The sequence below is a fragment of the Aulostomus chinensis genome, chromosome 19 (genome assembly GCF_037954235.1).
Source record: "Aulostomus chinensis isolate RoL2024-O1b breed Wild chromosome 19, RoL_Achi_v1.0, whole genome shotgun sequence".
Classification (NCBI taxonomy): domain Eukaryota; kingdom Metazoa; phylum Chordata; class Actinopteri; order Syngnathiformes; family Aulostomidae; genus Aulostomus; species Aulostomus chinensis.
This window is the reverse complement of record NC_141338.1, coordinates 3,768,982-3,786,447: the sequence shown is the minus strand read 5'-3', so window position 1 is coordinate 3,786,447 and position 17,466 is coordinate 3,768,982. Positions and strand designations below refer to the sequence as shown.

At 44.4% G+C, this 17,466-nt stretch overlaps 1 protein-coding gene across 2 annotated transcripts; it reads right to left on the bottom strand.

The window, feature by feature from the left end:
- Positions 1-88: 88 nt before the first annotated feature.
- Positions 89-5,762, bottom strand: arid6 (AT-rich interaction domain 6). Of its 2 annotated transcripts, none has more exons than XM_086188020.1 (6): positions 5,589-5,762; positions 4,455-4,611; positions 3,882-3,934; positions 3,593-3,690; positions 3,357-3,513; positions 89-1,611 (listed from the first exon to the last, which is right to left on the bottom strand). In XM_086188020.1, exons 1-6 carry the CDS (start codon positions 5,664-5,666, stop codon positions 322-324), a joined length of 1,833 nt encoding a protein of 610 aa, XP_086044146.1. In that variant the 5' UTR covers positions 5,667-5,762; the 3' UTR covers positions 89-321. The 2 variants fall into 2 exon arrangements, with proteins under 2 accessions (XP_086044146.1, XP_086044147.1); XM_086188021.1 differs by having other exon boundaries at positions 89-1,608; positions 5,589-5,761.
- Positions 5,763-17,466: the final 11,704 nt, after the last annotated feature.

Genomic DNA, 17,466 nt, shown 5'->3' with positions numbered 1-17,466 from the left:
TGATGTTTCCTCTTTGAGACGACATGTAAGCTGATAAAAATAAATATGAATAGATTTTAAATGACTGGACTCAACAGCAAATGATCAGAAGTCTTTTAATCATGTGAATTTGTGTAATTTACATGATATTAATTTAAAGCATTTAATATCTTACTGTACAAAATCTTACAAAGGTCAAGAGTGCACGTGGTCTTCAAATCAAAGTTGTGACAGCAATGAATTCTTCTTCGGTTGTTCGGTGTGCATCAAAGACAACCTACAAGAGGAGATGGCCCTTTAACAGCTTTAATGTGGTGTTGAGCTATTTTCCACCCGCCATCATCACAAGGAGCTCAAGATGATTCTCTTCAGCTTCATCACCTCCTCAGACGTCAGCTGTAACACAGAGGCGGAGCCTGAATTGAGCGTTAGCACAGCGGAGGGTCTCGTCTCCGGTGCCTTGGTCCCGCCCTGGTCGGGGACTTCATTACTGGGTTTAGGGACTGTGAGATCTTGGGGGACCGCAAAGGGACCACGAGTCCCCTGGTCAAAGGTGTTCCAGCTTTTTGGGGCTTTGGAGCTGTGGGACTCATTGACATCTAGCTGATCAAACAGACAAACATCCTGGCTGGCTGCAGTTTTCAGAAAGCCACTAGAAGGCTTGTGGCTGGTGAAATGTTGTTGGCTTGTGTTGTGTTGATCATCAGCTGTCGGGACCGTTGATGTAGGGCTGGGGGCGTTCCTCCACCTCAGATCCTCCGCTGCTGGGCTACAGCTGCGGCGTTGGGCAGGACCGTGAAATGTCAGGTTGGACGGGACGATGTCTTTGTTAGAACTCTGTAGGCCAGAGAACTCCTCCGGGATGTGAGGGGCTGCCTGCTTTGCTCTGTGCATCATGGCCTGGGGTCCGTACATCCTGAGCCAGTTGTGAAACACTGAGAGAGGTATCTCAATTTCCATCTTGTTCTGTTGGGGGGGTCTGGGCTGCATGTGGCTGAGATGGAGCCTCTTGACTTCTGGGCTCCCCTCTTGATCTTCTGTTTTTGGCAAACTGAGCGGTTGTGTCATTGTAGGGGAGCTCTCGTCTATCATCAGTGCTGGAGGAGAGTCAGTACTACCTGGGGCTGTTTTGGATCTCCGATCAATGACGAATCCCTCCCTGGCTCTCGAATGATGCACTGGCACTTCTGCACTTGCCCCATCATCTTTTGTCTCACCTCCTTCATCTCTCACCACCCGAGGGTAACGGGCAGTGTACAGAGGGGAGGGTGTGTTCAGAAACTTTGGGTTCTTACCAGATGTGGGCGGGGTGAACGAGGATGTGGGTTTGCTGTGGGTCATCTGGCTGGAAGCTTTAACGCTGAGGTTCAGTGGCTCCTGCAGTCCAGATGAACACTTGTACTGCTCTGCCAGGTAGCGCAGCTGCTCCAGTGGCTCTTTGACCCTCTCTGCTGGGTTTAGACCTGATGAGAGGAAGGCATACTGGGACTGGGCCATGGGGGGGCTGTGTGATGTCAGAACTGAGGGGGACATTTGCAGATAGGAGGGCAGAACTGCGTGGCTCGGGTGGTAGTAGTGAGGGTGGTGGAGAGTCAGAGGGTACAGGTCTGACTGGAGGCTGTGAGAGCTCTGCTGGGAGGAAAACGGAGAAGTTGAGTACTTAAGCTTAGCATAAATGTGGGAAATAGCTTAGCTGTGTCAGAGGACGACAACATCTGCCCTCAAACACCTCTAAAGTCAAATAATTATCATGTTCAATCTCATTTTTTTATTCTTGTTAGTGTGAAAAAGTCCATTACACACCATCAGCCACCGTTATCAGTTATCATCTCTCTCTTTCCCTGCATGGAACCCAGTGGACCTCTCAATATGCCAAACAATTTTTGAAACTAAAAAGCAGTGTTCTCAAACTTTTCATGTTCTGGACTCGCAAGTTGAAGTGGTTCTGCTCATTAGAGACCCTCAAATCTAGAGATATTTTAGTTGCAGCTGTGGTCAGAGGAGCATCTAAACACTTATGACCCTTAAAAAGATCAAGCAATAAATATATATCCATATATATATAACATATATCCATCCATTTTCTTCCGCTTATCTGGGGTCGGGGGAAGCAGCCTAAGCAGAGAGACCCAGACTTTCCTCTACCCGGCTACTTTGTCCAGCTCTTCATGGAGGATCCCGAGGTGTTCCCCGGCCAGCTGAGAGACACAGTCTCCCCAGCGTGTCATGGGTCTTCCCCAAGGCCTCCTAATGTGTGGACGTGCCCTGACCACCTCCCAAAGGAGGTGTCTGGGAGGCATCCCGACCAGTTGCCAAGACACAAAAGTCCAATAACAAAGCGCCACTTGGGTTCAGATCGGGGGGGGCATTCCTCCCGATCACGCCTCTCCAGGTCTCACTGTTGTCGCCAACGTGAGCGCTGAAGTCCCCCAGCAGAACAAGGGCTTCCCCAGAGAGGACACTGTCCAGTTCAGGGAGACAACCTTCTCATCCACTGGGTTAAACTCCAACATACTGAGCCGAGGGGCAACGACTACCTGCCTGTCACCTCTCACTGCCAGCAACGCCAGAGTGGAAGAGAGTCTGGACTGCAAGGACTGGTTCCACAGCCGTGCGTTGAGGTGAGTCCTACTACATCAAGTCAGAACTTCTCAACCTCACGCACCAGCTTAGGCTCCCTTCCCATTGGAGAGGGTGACATTCCACGTACTCAGAGCCAGCTTCTGCAGCCGAGGATCGGACCACCAAGGTCTCCCCTTGGCTGCACCCGACCCCTTTGGCCCCTACCATCGGTGGTGAGTCCATTGAAGGAGGGACCAATGTTGCCTCTTCAGGCTATGGATCATATATATAATTGTAAATTTGTTTTGATTTTTTTTTGTGCAAATTTACTTGTCTTATTTTAGAAACCATGAATACATTTGCAAGAATTTAACACAAAAAAAAGGAACAGAAACTTTGCAAAGTCATGTTATAGAAATTTATAGATATTTAGTAGATATAATATGATTAAGAAATAAAAATGCTAGTTCTCCTTTTGCTGCTGACCCACCAGAAGACCCTCATGGGGGTCCACAGACCCCACTTTGGGGACCACAATACATTCCATGAAAATTTCTTGAAAGGGGCTAAAGTCACTGGGAATATGTAGTGTTGGCCCTCCCAAGGACTGGTGACCCGTCCAGGGTGAACCCCGCCTCTCACCCAAAGGCAGCCCCCACCCCCCACCCCCCACAACCCTTAACAGGATAAGCGGTAGAAAACTGATGGATGGATGGATGGAGTTTATCATGTATCCCAATAAAGCCTCTTCAGTAAAGGGACATTCTGAGCATTCTTCTTCTTCCTGCATCTGTGCATTTGGGTGTAACACCCACCTGGTGCAGCGGCGGGTGTAACAGTTTGCGTTTGGCTGGTCTCGGACTGTCATTGTCCCCTTTGCTGTACGTGGTGTAGTGGTAGAGTTTGGGAGGATGCAGGGGCACGCTGCTCATCATGATTCCTTTCCTGTGGCATTCATACGGAAGCAGCAGCCTTCACAGATAACACGACGCTGTTAAAAATACATTCCACCCACAGACGTGCCGACAAACACAAATGACACTGAGCTCACTTCTCGTAGTGCCTGCGGGTGCAGGTCGCTGCGCTGGTGCTTCGAGGGTTTCCGCCGAGTGTATTGTAAACTTGTTTCCACAGTTGCTGCATAGTCACCTGGAAGAGTGTGTCAGTGAGAGGAGTCATTAGTCAGGCTGCAGACACTCACTTTACCCACGTGACCTCAGAATTAAAGACAGTATCACCATCTTATACAGTGATAAACAATAGGAATAGTACACAGGACCTCTTCGACATCTTCGACTGTCACTGATGATTAATAATAATAATGATAAAAGGGTGTGTACCTGTTGGTAGCCTCCAAAGTCTCTGACAGTCTTGAACATCACAAACAAATCAACTGGGAAAAAAAGAGTGCAAATATACATCATCAAATAGTTTTCAAGGCTTGATTCTACTTGTAATTAATAAGCTGATTATTTTCTGTCGTATTTGATCGATTATTCCTCTGATAAAATGTCCATCGTGAGCCCCCCCCCCACAAAAGTTTCAGCCGCGGTTATGTAATAAGACAAGAGCAACACATCCCACATGTTGATGCGGATTCATTTCTTGTTGTCCAATCAAATGAAGAATCGTCTAAACGTGAAGAAAACACGTGTCATTTTGTGAACGTTTCTTTAGATTTTGCTTTTTCCTGTCATTATTACACATGGTGTGTGTGTGTGTGTGTGTGTGTGGACAAGAGTCAGTCACACCCACACAGCCATCAATAATAATGTACATTTTATTTTGCCGATATTCAGTGTATTTTTAGCACATAAAATGATTGTAACGCTTTGAATAACTGCATGTTTTCATCAAGGCTTTTGACACAATTTTAATCCGGTAGTTTCAGATGAAAAGTTCATGAGAAGTACTTTGTTTGAAGCCCAGATGTGGGATTCTCTCGATGGGCGTATCTCTATTCTTCATGAAAAGGTAAAGATCTTTCAGGAACTGTTCCTCGGTGAGCTTCTCCATCGGCTCTTTGCTTCTCCTCTGCTGGACGCCTCGGTGCGTCGCCTCCATGTGGGTCTGGGAAAGTAAAGAGGGTCCTTCAGCAGATCAGCTTTTCAAGAGCTGCAGGTCATTAGACGATACTGCTCTGACAGCTCCTGAATCCTACAGTGTGAAAGTGCGTGTGACCAAACACACCTCCACACCTGAGCGTCACCGGTGACAATGACTCAGGAGGTCACTTTTGCCTGATTGATGATTGTCAAACATGTCCAGGTAGCTTGTGACTGTAAATCATATAGACTAATAGTGTGTTTGTATAGGTGGAGACAGCATGCCATTGATGACAGGCTCCATGATGGCATCAATGCACCCTTTCATACCCAGAGAAGACGCATTAGAGTCACGTACAGACACTGTTACTGTTTTTTTTAAGAGTTTTTTTTTTTTAACTATGTTGCACAATTTACCGTGCAATTTGTTGTTCTTGCTTCATTTTTTTATGAGCACCAAATTTCCAGACGTACGGGGAGCGTGGTCAAGCTTTCCTCCAAAACTCTGTTTTGCATTTGGGGTTTTCAACATTTACAAACCACTTGTTGAATAAATTTAAATAATGAATCACTCCACAAACACAAACCACACTCAAAGTCATCGCTAGCACAGGCTGACTGACTTGGGGTCGAGTCCAGATGTTTGTGACAGTGGTGAGGCTGTTAAAGTAAGTCAGGCTTATTATCTTGACCTTATCCACGTGAACCCGCCCAGCTCCAGATGAGACACACAACTCCTCCAGCTCAGCAGACGAGGGCAATGAGGTGCTGCTCATATTGCTTTCCGAAATAAAATCACCTATTTCCTCCAGATTAGGGGTTTAGCAGATCAAGTGCAAGTCCCCAAAGTGAGTGACATTCACTCACAAGCATAACGAGATGCATCAGAAGTGCAGGGTGGCAAATCCAGGAGAAAAATGATGTAATTTTAAGTCACGCAATGTGACAATTCAATAAAATCACACATTATTTTCTAATTCTGTCTGGTTGACTGCTCCTCACCTGTGATTCCATTGAGGACATGAGGATGAGTCTGATTAACTCCAGGCTCCGGTGCTCATAGGCTGCACGGTGCTTCATCCAGTGTGGTATAAAAGAAATCAGAGCAGGCGGTTTGTAACGTGGTGTCACGTCAGTCACATATCTGTCTCTATTGCCTAGCTGGAAATGTGCGAAACTGACGGAGGGGGTGTTTACCTCAGTGTCTTCCTGATTAGATTTCTATCGTCGGACCAGTTCGACCTGCTCGAGACATCTGCCCATAAATGTCGAAATAGTCCACATAAATTAGAACAATGAGGATGCCTGGTATAAACGGGTGTCCATCATGTCCTCACAGACTCTTCACAAGACCGATGAGGAGGTTTTCAGGTTTAAACGAGGAAATGATTAGAGATCATTGTACTAATGGCTTCTCCGCATTGGCTTCCAGTTAAATTCACAATAGAATTCAACATTCTTCTTCGAGCACACAGACCTGCCAGCACTCAGGCTCCTTTGTATCGTCACCTTCTTAAAATAATTGCCTAAGTCATTTTTTTTTTTTTTGGTAATTTTTTTCTCCCCAAAAATAACTCCTTTTGATGTTTTTTTTTTTCCCAGTTTTTTTTTGGGTTTACTGAAAAACTTGAGAAAATTTAGACTTGTTTTATTATTTTAAGTAGACCCTCTCTGAGTTTAAGAGCAGATTTAAGACCTTTCTTTTTTGATCAGGCTTATAGTCAGGACTGCTTAGGGCTGAGATATGCTGCTACAGGCGTAGACTGCTGGGGGATCTCCCATGACGCACTGGGCTTCTCTCTCTTTCCTCTCCGTCCTCCTGTATGTGTTCTACATAAATCATACTCACATGTGTAACTAACTCATCTTCTTCTCCAGAGCTTTTGTGCTTTCCCAGATCCCAGGTGCTTCTGGAGGAGGCTACAGACCTGAAGAGGCTCAAGCTGCTGCCCTTAGCGTCACCTGTTCACGTCCCTGTCTGTCCATCATTCTGCCCCTCTCTTTCCTTCTGTATATCTGTCTTCCTCCATTATCCGTCTTTGTCTCTCCTGCTCTCTTTCCCTCCAACCGGTCAAAGCAGATGTCCGTCCCCACTGATCCTGGATCTGCTCCACGTTCCTGCCTGTTAAAAGGAAGGTTTTCATCGCCACTGTTGCAGGATGTGCTGGCAGATGGAGAACCGTTGGGTGTAGATTCATTGAAGGAGTGAGGTGCTGGACCTGCTCTGCTTGGAAGGAGTCAGGAGGGAACTTTTGTTGTGATTTGGTGCAATGCAAGTAAAACTGAACTGACTTGACGAAAAGCACCAGAACAACATTCTTATTGAGAAAATTTTATACAAACGTAACAATTGACACATATGTCATAATTTAAATTTATCATCACACTGCTACAAGTTCATATTCCATCCATCCATCCATGCAACCACCCATGCATTTTCTATAAGGGTCACTGGAGGTGTGTGTGGGGTGGGGTGGGGGGTGGGGGGTGGGGGGTGGAGCCTATCCCAGCAGCTTTCGGGTCACCAGTCCATGGCAGGGCCAACACATATAGACAGACAACCATTGGCTCTCACAGTCACGCCTACAGTCAATTTAGAGTCTGGATTAACCTGGTCCCTCTTGATGTCTTTGGACTGTGGGAGGAAGCTGGAGTACCAGAGAGAACCCAGCAGGAACAGGGAGAACATGGAGACTCACCCAGAAAGACCCTGTGATGGAGCCAGGGCTCGAACCCAGAACCTTCTTGCTGTGAGGGGACAGTGCTGACCACTGCTCCACCGGGCCGCCCCAAGGTCATATTGAGGATGGTGATTATCCGTATTGAAGCAGAAACTGTGGCATTCTTATGGCAGCCTGGATGGGATTAGGCCACATCGCACTTAATGCAAGGCCTCTAATTAACGTTTTACTTTCAGCTTTTGTGATGAACGGAACTGTAATTACCTCAAGTGGTGGGTAACACCCATTTAATTCAATAGTCTGTTATGAAAAAAAAAGGAGGTCATTAAGAGTTACGCTCCTAGCAGCCATTTCCTCCTCAGTTTATGACTTTGTTGTGTCAAAGTTACCTAAGGTCTGCTTTAACCTTTCAAACGATACATTTCAGCCACTGTGACATGTAAATGTTTCAAAAGTCAACCTGCAAGTTGCTCTGTAACCATGTCTCTCAGGTGTGAGGAGCCTGATTTATACGACTTTCCATGAGGAAAAATCCACAAGTATTTGATTATAAAACAGCAGATTTTAATTTCTGTCAACAACAAATATTGCATACGGAAAAGCAGCCAAATTGTGCTTGTACTTCTCTTAACGTGGGCTGCAGAAGATGAGCCTTGACTGGTATATTCACTGGAGGATGTCAATTACTCGCTCCGACTCCAGGAATGACGTTGGTGTGAAATTATTCATTTATTTAATTCATCTGACAGATCAACAGCTCAGATAAGTTTGACACGTCACCCCTTCATGTCTTATTTTAAGCACCAGAACACCAGGAAAACCCTGCGTGCTTCTCCAAGTGACTCGAGTTCTTCTTCCCTCAGCGTTGTCCTCATCTACCCTGGCCCGCTTACCGTCGCCCTTTCACCCTCACCCACGGTTCACGTCCCATCTGACGACACTTCAACTTTTAACACCGTAAAATGCCCACAGCGCTCAAAGATTAAAATAGTTGTGAGTTTGAGTGGATAATCAATTTTGACCTGGAGTTGGACCGGCTTTGTGCCACCAGAGTCGGTCCACACCAGGAAATGTGTGGTTTTAGGGAAACTTGAATCTGTCACCTGTGTGAGTGTGTGTACTTTTTTATGGGACAGGAGGTAGGCATGTGTGATTATGTGTGTCAGTGTGGGGTTTGTGCCTTACATGTTTATTATTCATGGACATAAAAATAAAGGTGAGGCCTCAGAAATGAATGCAACGTAACAGGAGTTGTAATTCTTGTTGTCAGAATTAACTGTGAGACGCAGACGCTGTGTTTGGAATACGATGGCATCTGTCTGTGATTGGGGCCTTCCAGCCTGGCTTTGTTATTCTTTGTTCATGTAAGTCTCTGGGTGTGCTCTTCAATAAACACACAACATGATATGACAACGGCTTCATTGTTTTAAACTCGCATAGCAGTTCCGATAGATAATAATTTAAAAAAGAAAAGATGAACAGGAAAGTTGAGTTCGTCCTCTTCTGAGCTGGATGGTTGGAATTCTATATTGAGAAATGTTGTGACGAGAGATTCTTTGTGTTGTCTCGTCTGTTTTTACAAGCATGATACTGAGACATAGGGGACAACAGGGCAAGGCGAGCTAGTGGAGAAACTGACCCAACCCTGGGAACAAGAGTCGTCATGTGACCACGACTCAAGGACGTGCATGTTCGTCGGATTGATGTAAACTACTGTCTGAACCACTGCGGGGAACTGATTTTCCAACATGGAGGCTGTGGGGTGAAATGAGCCACCAATGTTGGGGCAAGTTGAGCCCATAAAACAGCTTGAAAAGTTGAAAACAAGATCTTAAAAAGTGTTGCAAACAAAAAAACAACAACCTTTAGACGGATGTACTTTGTGCAGTGGAAACAAAGGTTACAGAGGCAAATCTACTGGAGGAAGGTTCATGTTGAACAAGTGGACGCAATTGTATGGTTTCATTGAAGTGTGCCGTTTTTAAATTGAAGGGCATTGAAGTTCAGGATTATTTCTCATGTGTTCAGTTGTTTCAAGCTACCTTGGATGTTGTGTTCTTCATCGGTGTTTGGCGGTGGCTGGTTACCTCAGCGGGCGGCGTCAGTCTGCTTCTGGTCATTGTTCCAAAACCATCGTAAGTAGAAGTTCTGTTTTTCTTTTCACAGGTACACAACAATCTGAAGTATATATACTAACTATTGTTCAAAACAAATACTCTTCCATTTTTTGTTTGTTTGTTTGTAAAACTTGGCTCGCCCCTCCCTCCTCCAAGGAGGCGACTAGGATAGTAATCGATCAAACTTTATTTTCATCGCACTTTTCTTAAAAATGAGTAGCACAAGAACCCTGAGAGAGCCTCAAACCCTCCCAGCCAAGAACACGCACAGCCTTTTCATTAAGACAAAGGAACGAGACAAAGACAAAGACTCCTTTTTAACTTTGAGACCGGCTGCTCTCTGGATGTTTCTATTCTCTTTTCGGATGATTGTGAGGTGATTGAGCTGGAAATCCCCAGCAGGTCGGAGTTTTGGAGACGCTCAAGCCAGATCGCCTGCCGCCAGCAATCACACCATTCCTTTCTTCCCGGATCTGATGCTAACATTTCAACTTCCGCCATGGTCCTTGACCACGTTTACATACCAACATGCAGTTTTTGGCAGGCGGTGGGGCTGAGCTCAACCCTGTCATTCCTCAGAGTCAACCATGACAGCCAAGACACAGCCTCTTTGGTAACAGTGCGAAAAGCACAAAGGACAGACAGTCACCGCGATGATATCGAATGTCAAGGTCATCGCATTTCTGTTCAAATAACAAAGCGCACAAAACTTCCTCAGTGCAGCTTAAATTCACGGAAATGTGCTGAATTACTTGCTACCCCCTCACAGCGCTCGACTGGGACTGCCTCTGCGCGCTGCCTATTCGATCAAAACATTACCAGGCAGTCAATCAATATTCAATCTGACTTTACAAACTTGGAGAAATAAATAACGCAGATTTTTTTTCCTCTCTGTGTGGTGAATCCACTTTGGTGCTCACAAGGCATGAACACCGTCAAGTTTACAAGATGAAGAATTTCTGGTTGTCGTATTTCAGTCAGCACTGATGGTCACGACAGCGGGACCAAATATTTACAAGATGCCTCAAAAAGACAGAATGAAGTAAAGAAAGTGACAAACTGTCCCTATTTAAAACTTGACTAAATAGGAACTCTCCGCCCCAGTGCCTGGTTTATTTCCAGAGGGTGAAGATCATGCAGGGAGGATTTATCGCAGATTCCTGGCTGTTTGACTGCTTCGTAAAAAAAATCCCGCAAGGCCATAAAAAAAAACAAAAAACGATAATGGCGAAATTGGTAGCAGGGCTGCATGGTTCTCTCGAAAGTCTGAGTCACTCTTTTTCTTCCTAAGAAGAAGTGAGAGCAAGATTCTCTGTCTTTTGTCATGTCATGTGACTTCCTACTTTTTTGTGGTCATAACTGCTATGGCCACTAGGGGGCATCAGTCGCTTGTACGGGTCGATCTATGGCTCATTCTTCATAACGCTCTGAATCATTTGGTTCTTTCATGAACTTGCCCTAAGCTGCTCGTGTACACACGATGGCTGCCTCTTTGATTAATTTGATTGAGTTAATTAAATGTAATAACACATCATAAAACAAATCAATCACAAAAGCAATTAAGTGCATACAGGTTGTGTTTTTTTTTTAAAAAAACAGAGCTTATTGCTCAAATTCCATGAACATGCTGCTTGGGTACATTACTTGTTAATCAAGGAATGCAACCCTCTGAGTCTGGAACAAAGATGGAGCAGATAATCTCACTGCGGAGAATGTAGTTCTGCAACTCACAACAGACGATCTAATGAGCAGGTACATATTGACCTTAAATCATTCATGTCGTTATTACAATCAATCACATGCATAAACATCATCCAGCTGCATACTGCACAGCTGCATTGTACAGCTTCACCTTTGCAGACATCCGAAATATGTCTGCATCGTTTCAGTCAGCCTGTGTTGACACGTGGGAATAATGAACTTCCTGTCATTATGTCTGCAGTTACTGAGCCTGTCTTTTGTCATACATGACACGCACATCCGAATCTTCAGCGGGTGCAGGATGAAAAGCAAAGTCTGCACCGACTGTGCACGCTAACAGATGGTCCCACAGTGAGTTTTACCAAAGAAACACATCCATTCTTTTGGGAAATACACTTACTGCTCCTCCTCCGCAGAGCCAGACATGAAGATGGAGACCCGTCTCTCCTCTGTGCTGCTTTGGAGACCCACAGACAGTAGCTGACAGCGAGACAGCTTAGCACGATGAACAATAGCTGGGAAGCTTAAGCATACAACAGTTTATCCAAATCAGTCTTCGCCTGCTTTAATGTAAGTCAAGTCAAGCCAAGTCAGCTTTATTTGTATAGCGCCAAATCACAACAAAAGTTCTCTCATGACACTTTACAGGTAGAGCAGGTCCAGTACCACGCTCCTTCAATGAACCTCCACCCAACAATTCTCCATCAGCAAGCACATCCTGCAACAGTGGCGACGAAACCTTCCTTTTAACAGGCAGGAACTTGGGTGGTGTGTAATATTTATGGAATGATTTAAAATTATGAGATTTCAGAATAAGACACATAGCTGGGACTACTTTCCTGGCTGGGCGTAGTGATTTCATGCAGCACCTCAAAACTTTGGTCAATGGAACGACAAAATCCTTACCTACTAGAGGAGCTGCAACTAATCACGGCCCACTTTTACCTCTGGACAAACGTTTCACATGAATTGGTCTTCATGTGGGTCCCAGAAGGAGACCGTCCAGGTCAAACCTTGACTGATTAATCGTTCATGCTTCTTTCCTTTATTTGTTTAGTCACATGCATATGCATGACTGACTTCACGGACTCCAACATACTGGACATAAAACATGAGGTTTTGATCATCACAAATCAAAGCAGAGGAAATAATTTACACTCCGGGACATTGATTTAAAAAAGTTGTATATCTTGTTAAATGTTTATACGTTGGCTGTGCACTGTAGAAGGCCCTAAGCCTTCTGTCTGTGTCTATAAAACAAATAGAAATGCAGTCATACTGCATAAAGTTGACCAGATGAGATGAACATATCTACGTTTATAACCCCAAAGTTTATAGGTTCAGTTTTGGGTCTGTTCTCCACCCCCGGGTCGATCCTGCTAACAGACAAACACACCAACAGCACAAACAGCCTCCTTCGCCCAAGTAGCAAGAAGTGGCGGCAGAGCCAGACCTGCTCAACCACCAAACGGCCGCGCTGCTTCAAACATGGTGAATCAAACATTCGGTGGATTGTTATCACGTGAGCCGCGGCGTGAGCTTTGTGACGACAATTTACATCCTTGTCATTCTCTTGAAGAAAAATTCCTTTTGCATTTCCTTCATTTCCCCTCCGTCCCCAAATGTCTCTCTAATCCTCCTGTAAATGAAGGAAATGTCTCACCTGCACTTCAAAAGTGACACACTTGGTTGTCGCCGTTGAACCTATCAAACAAGGAATGCTGAGTTCACTGCTGAGTGATGGAAAGTAAATTTAGATGCTGTATTACCCTGAGAGACAGTTAATTACAGTCAGAGAACCAGTTTGAAGAATATCTAACTGCCTGAAGATAGAGATTTGTTTACTGGATATGAAAGAGAAGCAAAAGCCAGTCACCAAGCATCCATTCTCTAGCCATGTTCAACAATAACAAATCAAACACTTAGGCTCTTGATCAGTGCAGTTTTTAAAGAATTTGCTGACATGTTCAATAAACCTTCGGGATAATTTGGGGTGTTGAAATGTGTTAATCGATGATGTCATGGTCACCATTAGTTACTGAACGTCTTTACCTGTTGGTGTCACTTTAAATGTCGACATGTCTGTTTATATTGTATACTAAAGCACACAGCAGCAGGTTCAGGGTCAGGTTACAAACATAGACGGGCGCACACACACACACTCATAAAGTCAGGCAGAGGAAGCATGTTCATGAAGACGTGGACATTTTGTACAAGGACATTCTTACAAGTGACATCCAGTCATCCCTCCCTTTTCTACTGCTTATCCCGTTAAGGGTGGTGGGTGGTGGGGGGTGGAGCCTATCCCAGCGGGTTTCGGGCGAGAGTCAGGGTTCACCCTGGACGGGTCACCAGTCCATGGCAGGGCCAACACATACAGACAGACCACCATTGGCTCTCCCAGCCACGCCTACGGTCAATTTAGAGTCTGGATTAACCTGGTCCCCTCTTGATGTCTTTGGACTGTGGGAGAACCCACGCAGGCACAGGGAGAACTTGCGCTCACGCTGTGCCGCCATTATTGTTATCTGATTTACGGTTAAAAAAAACAGTTGAGCCGCCTCCTCCAGAGACCATCCTGATAAGTTTTCATTGTGTGTGTATATGTTGTGGTGTTTTTGCCATAACAATGATATCATTTGTCACGATGCATCGCTGCGATTTTGAAATGCAGGCACCCTTATGTAGGTGGGGGGACGACCGCATAGCAGAGGCATGTTAACATGTGATATCAGCTCAGGGAAGGCAGTGTACCGCCGCACCAACATGCACAGCACAACGTGTGTTTGTCGAAATTGGAATGGAATGTAAAGAGGAATGTAAAAAATCCAAGATACAGCTGCTTCTTGCGAGAAGACGCAGCCTCCAACCACCTGGCGCCGACGATGGTAGCTGGCTCGCCGTGGTCACAGTTAGGAGGGATGGACAATTTTTAAAATAAATTGAGCAATTTCTGAGCAAATACAAGCAGCATGTCACACAAAAAGCACATCTTCACAAAAAACAGGTGTCTCGGACTCACAAGTTTCCCCCTCCTGCATTTCTTCTTTGCACAGCAAACCCTGAGTGCAGAAAGAGCCAGCAACATGTGTTTAGCTTCAAGTTAACGGCGACTGACAGCTAACAACTGCAACAATACCGCCCAAAACTCTCCCTTGACAGGCTGTCATGCACATCGATATTACCCAGGGATCTCAGTCATTCACCGAGAATTTGATTTGACCTCAAATCAGACAAAATATAACGAAGCGTCGCTCCAGTGAGTGAGCAGAGGCGAACAGAACAAGAGGTGTCCGGTGGAACCGGAGAGGTTAAAGCTGCCTCAGCTCAAACCTAAGTGTTCGCGGATACCTGAGCGACGTCAGTCGCTGTTTGCTTCCAGTCAAACTTTGGAGGCTGGCTCCGTGCATTCTGGAGTGGCAGAAAAGTGATGCAGGAGGGGAAAATAACCTCTTTGTGAGCCGTGTTGGAGGTAACGTGTGACAGAAATCAGTCATTTGTTACTTTTAAGCAGTTACAGAGTAATTTAATGCTTTTCTTGTAAAAATTTCTCTCAAATTTTTTACAGCGACTACGCACAACGTTACCACCCAAATGTTATTCCTGATACCTTTATCTTGCAATGGAATGTCAACAGGTTTACTGAGGGAAACAAGCTCCCGTATTCAGCCTGGTCTGTGGGGTTTTGTAATCCCTCCCAGAAGATTTATAATCCAACCTGGAGCTTCGGTGACTTTGAGTTGTTCTGCTTTAGAAATCCTTGAGGTTACTGAATGTTGCTTGTGAGTCTAAACCTTTTTAGGGGGGGGGGGGGGGGGGGGGCGCTGAAAACACCCAGCTAATCGCTGGTTCATTCCTGAGGCTGCCATACTTTCTCACATGACACCAATCAGAGTTTGACTCTAGTTAACTGATTGCACGCATTAGTTTTTCACTTCATTGTATGAGTTCATGAGCAGGAATATTACCACGCGTACATACATGCACACAAATACGCCATATGTAATTGTATACAAGCAAAGGAATTCAAAGAAATGGTGTAAATTATTCCACCGGTGACTGCTCATCTACGATGAGGCACTGCAGGTGCTGTGACTGGGATGGAAAGGGTTAAAAACTCGTTTTACTCTGTTGCCGTATTGGAGTCACTTGTGTTTACATGTTTCTCTTCGTCGCTTCATGAATCTGAAAATTCCGCCAAGTTGAAGAGTCTTAGAAAACACGTCTTCTTCCATGTTTTTAGGGGGAAAAAAAAACAAAAAAACATCCAAAAACGTGGCTGTGAATTATGCAATTTTATACCCACATACGTATCTGTGGGGGTTTTTTTTGGTGAAAGTAACACTAAGTAGTGTAACTGGTGTTCAAATTATTACCCATACAGAAAGAAATACAGTCAGGTAAACCTTTACTTTCCAATGAAAGTAACTAGTAAATCGAAAATATGGGGAGTAACTTGCTTCACAGCGTTTGTGAATACCTGAGAGAACAACATACACGTTATTGCCCGAGGCTGGTTTCAATCACTCACTTCTTCTTATTCTGTGCCACTCAAGAAAACAAAGTTCCACTGTAGTACGACTCAGTGTGTCTGGCTGTTGTTTACGTACAGTTTAGATATATTCCCAAGCCTCCTAACCAGATGGCATGAAATACTGACACTCTCTTAGCTTAAAGGGGTGTTGTGACTTGAATCAGAGTCATCAGAATGTGGCATGAAATCTGGAGCGCAGGCAATAATCGGGGTGTTTATCTGCAGAGTGGTGCAGTCGGCGTGTACCTTCCTGGTGTGATCGCATTCCGTTACAGGACGCCGGTGTGGTAATGGAAACAAGCATTTACAGTCACCCATTGTGCAAAATGTTGTGATGCAAGACAATGGAAGGAGGTCAAGGAAGGACATTAATTTGATTCATATCTTGATGTGATGTGGCGAATGTGCATGAAGACAATGTGCATTTCTTATCTTCCTTGCTGTCAGTTGCTGGAATAACCTGTTGCCCGGGATCGTAATACGATTCGATCGACACATGAACCACACATGCATGTTTCGATTACAATTTGTTGAGCGTCACGGGCAAAACACTGTTATCATTCACATCAGTCATGAACTGAACATTATTTTAAAAGACAACCCTAGTGTTCGGGACCAACTGAAGCAGTAACTTCAGCTGCAGGAAGCCACCCTTCACCTCCCTCGTGCAAGTGTGCAGGACAATATGGCGGCCCCTTTTTTTCTCCTCTGCCATCACGTCAGTAACGCTGATTTGTTTGTCTGAAGGATTCTGTAAAAGCTATGGATGAGAAAGTGCGCATTTATCCGCGTCTCTAAATCTGTCTGCTCAACCTACTTCATCATCTGTATCCGTAATCCTACCCGGAAGTTTGTGTGTGGTTTGATACAGATGTGGGCGGGGCTTAATCCGTAACGGTATTTTAAGACCGGAACAGATAGGAATTTGTCGTAAGTTGCTTCAGTCACTGGAATCAGAATCATTGCGCACCATGGTTTTGATAAACACGCACAAGCAAACCTGCGAGACACATGAATCAGTGAACACAACACTGGCTGCAGTGCTGCGAACTGCTGCTTTTCTCCACTCAGCATACATTTTTGATAGATATCTTAAATTTTTTTTTAATTATATGAAACAGTACAATATCCCCCCCCCCCCCTACATTTGGTCAAATGTGGCTTATAAATGTTTAACAAGCCCGAGCACATAGCAACTATATTTATTCAGACTCAGATTAAAAAAGAAAACTGAATTGATCAACACGGGACCAGGGCTGATTAACAATGATAGGTTAATTAAAAGAAGAATTTATTAGTTTCAGGGTATTTTATGCTATTTTGCATATATTAATATTATATTGTATTTATATCAATATGTTCTTATTATCTTGTTTGTACTTTACCTTTGAATTATATGGTGAAATCTGAATAGAATTTTAAAAAATGAGAAAAAAGTGTTTTTTTTATTATATTGGTCATCTATCATATACAAAATTTGTATTTATTTAATTTGGCTCTTTTTTCTCCTAGAAAATGTGATTTTGAAATGATGGAGGCTAATAAAGTGTGCTATTGTACAAAAAAAAGAGGTCACAAATCCAATAAGAGAGATGTTCAAGAGGTGTTTCAGTGTTTGGTACAGTGAGACTTATTGACAATACTCCTCACGACTGTTGTAATTCACTCGTCTGCCACGTAGTGGCGCTGTGGCTCAACCAGTTTTTGTAGCACTGGACAAGCGTAGCGCAACTTCAAGGACAGGCAGAACAGAGTATGTAATATTCCCTTTGTTCAAACACCTACGTTCGTGGGCACATGTTGTTATACTGTACCATATAAAGAATGTTTCCATTCATTTGGGTCAG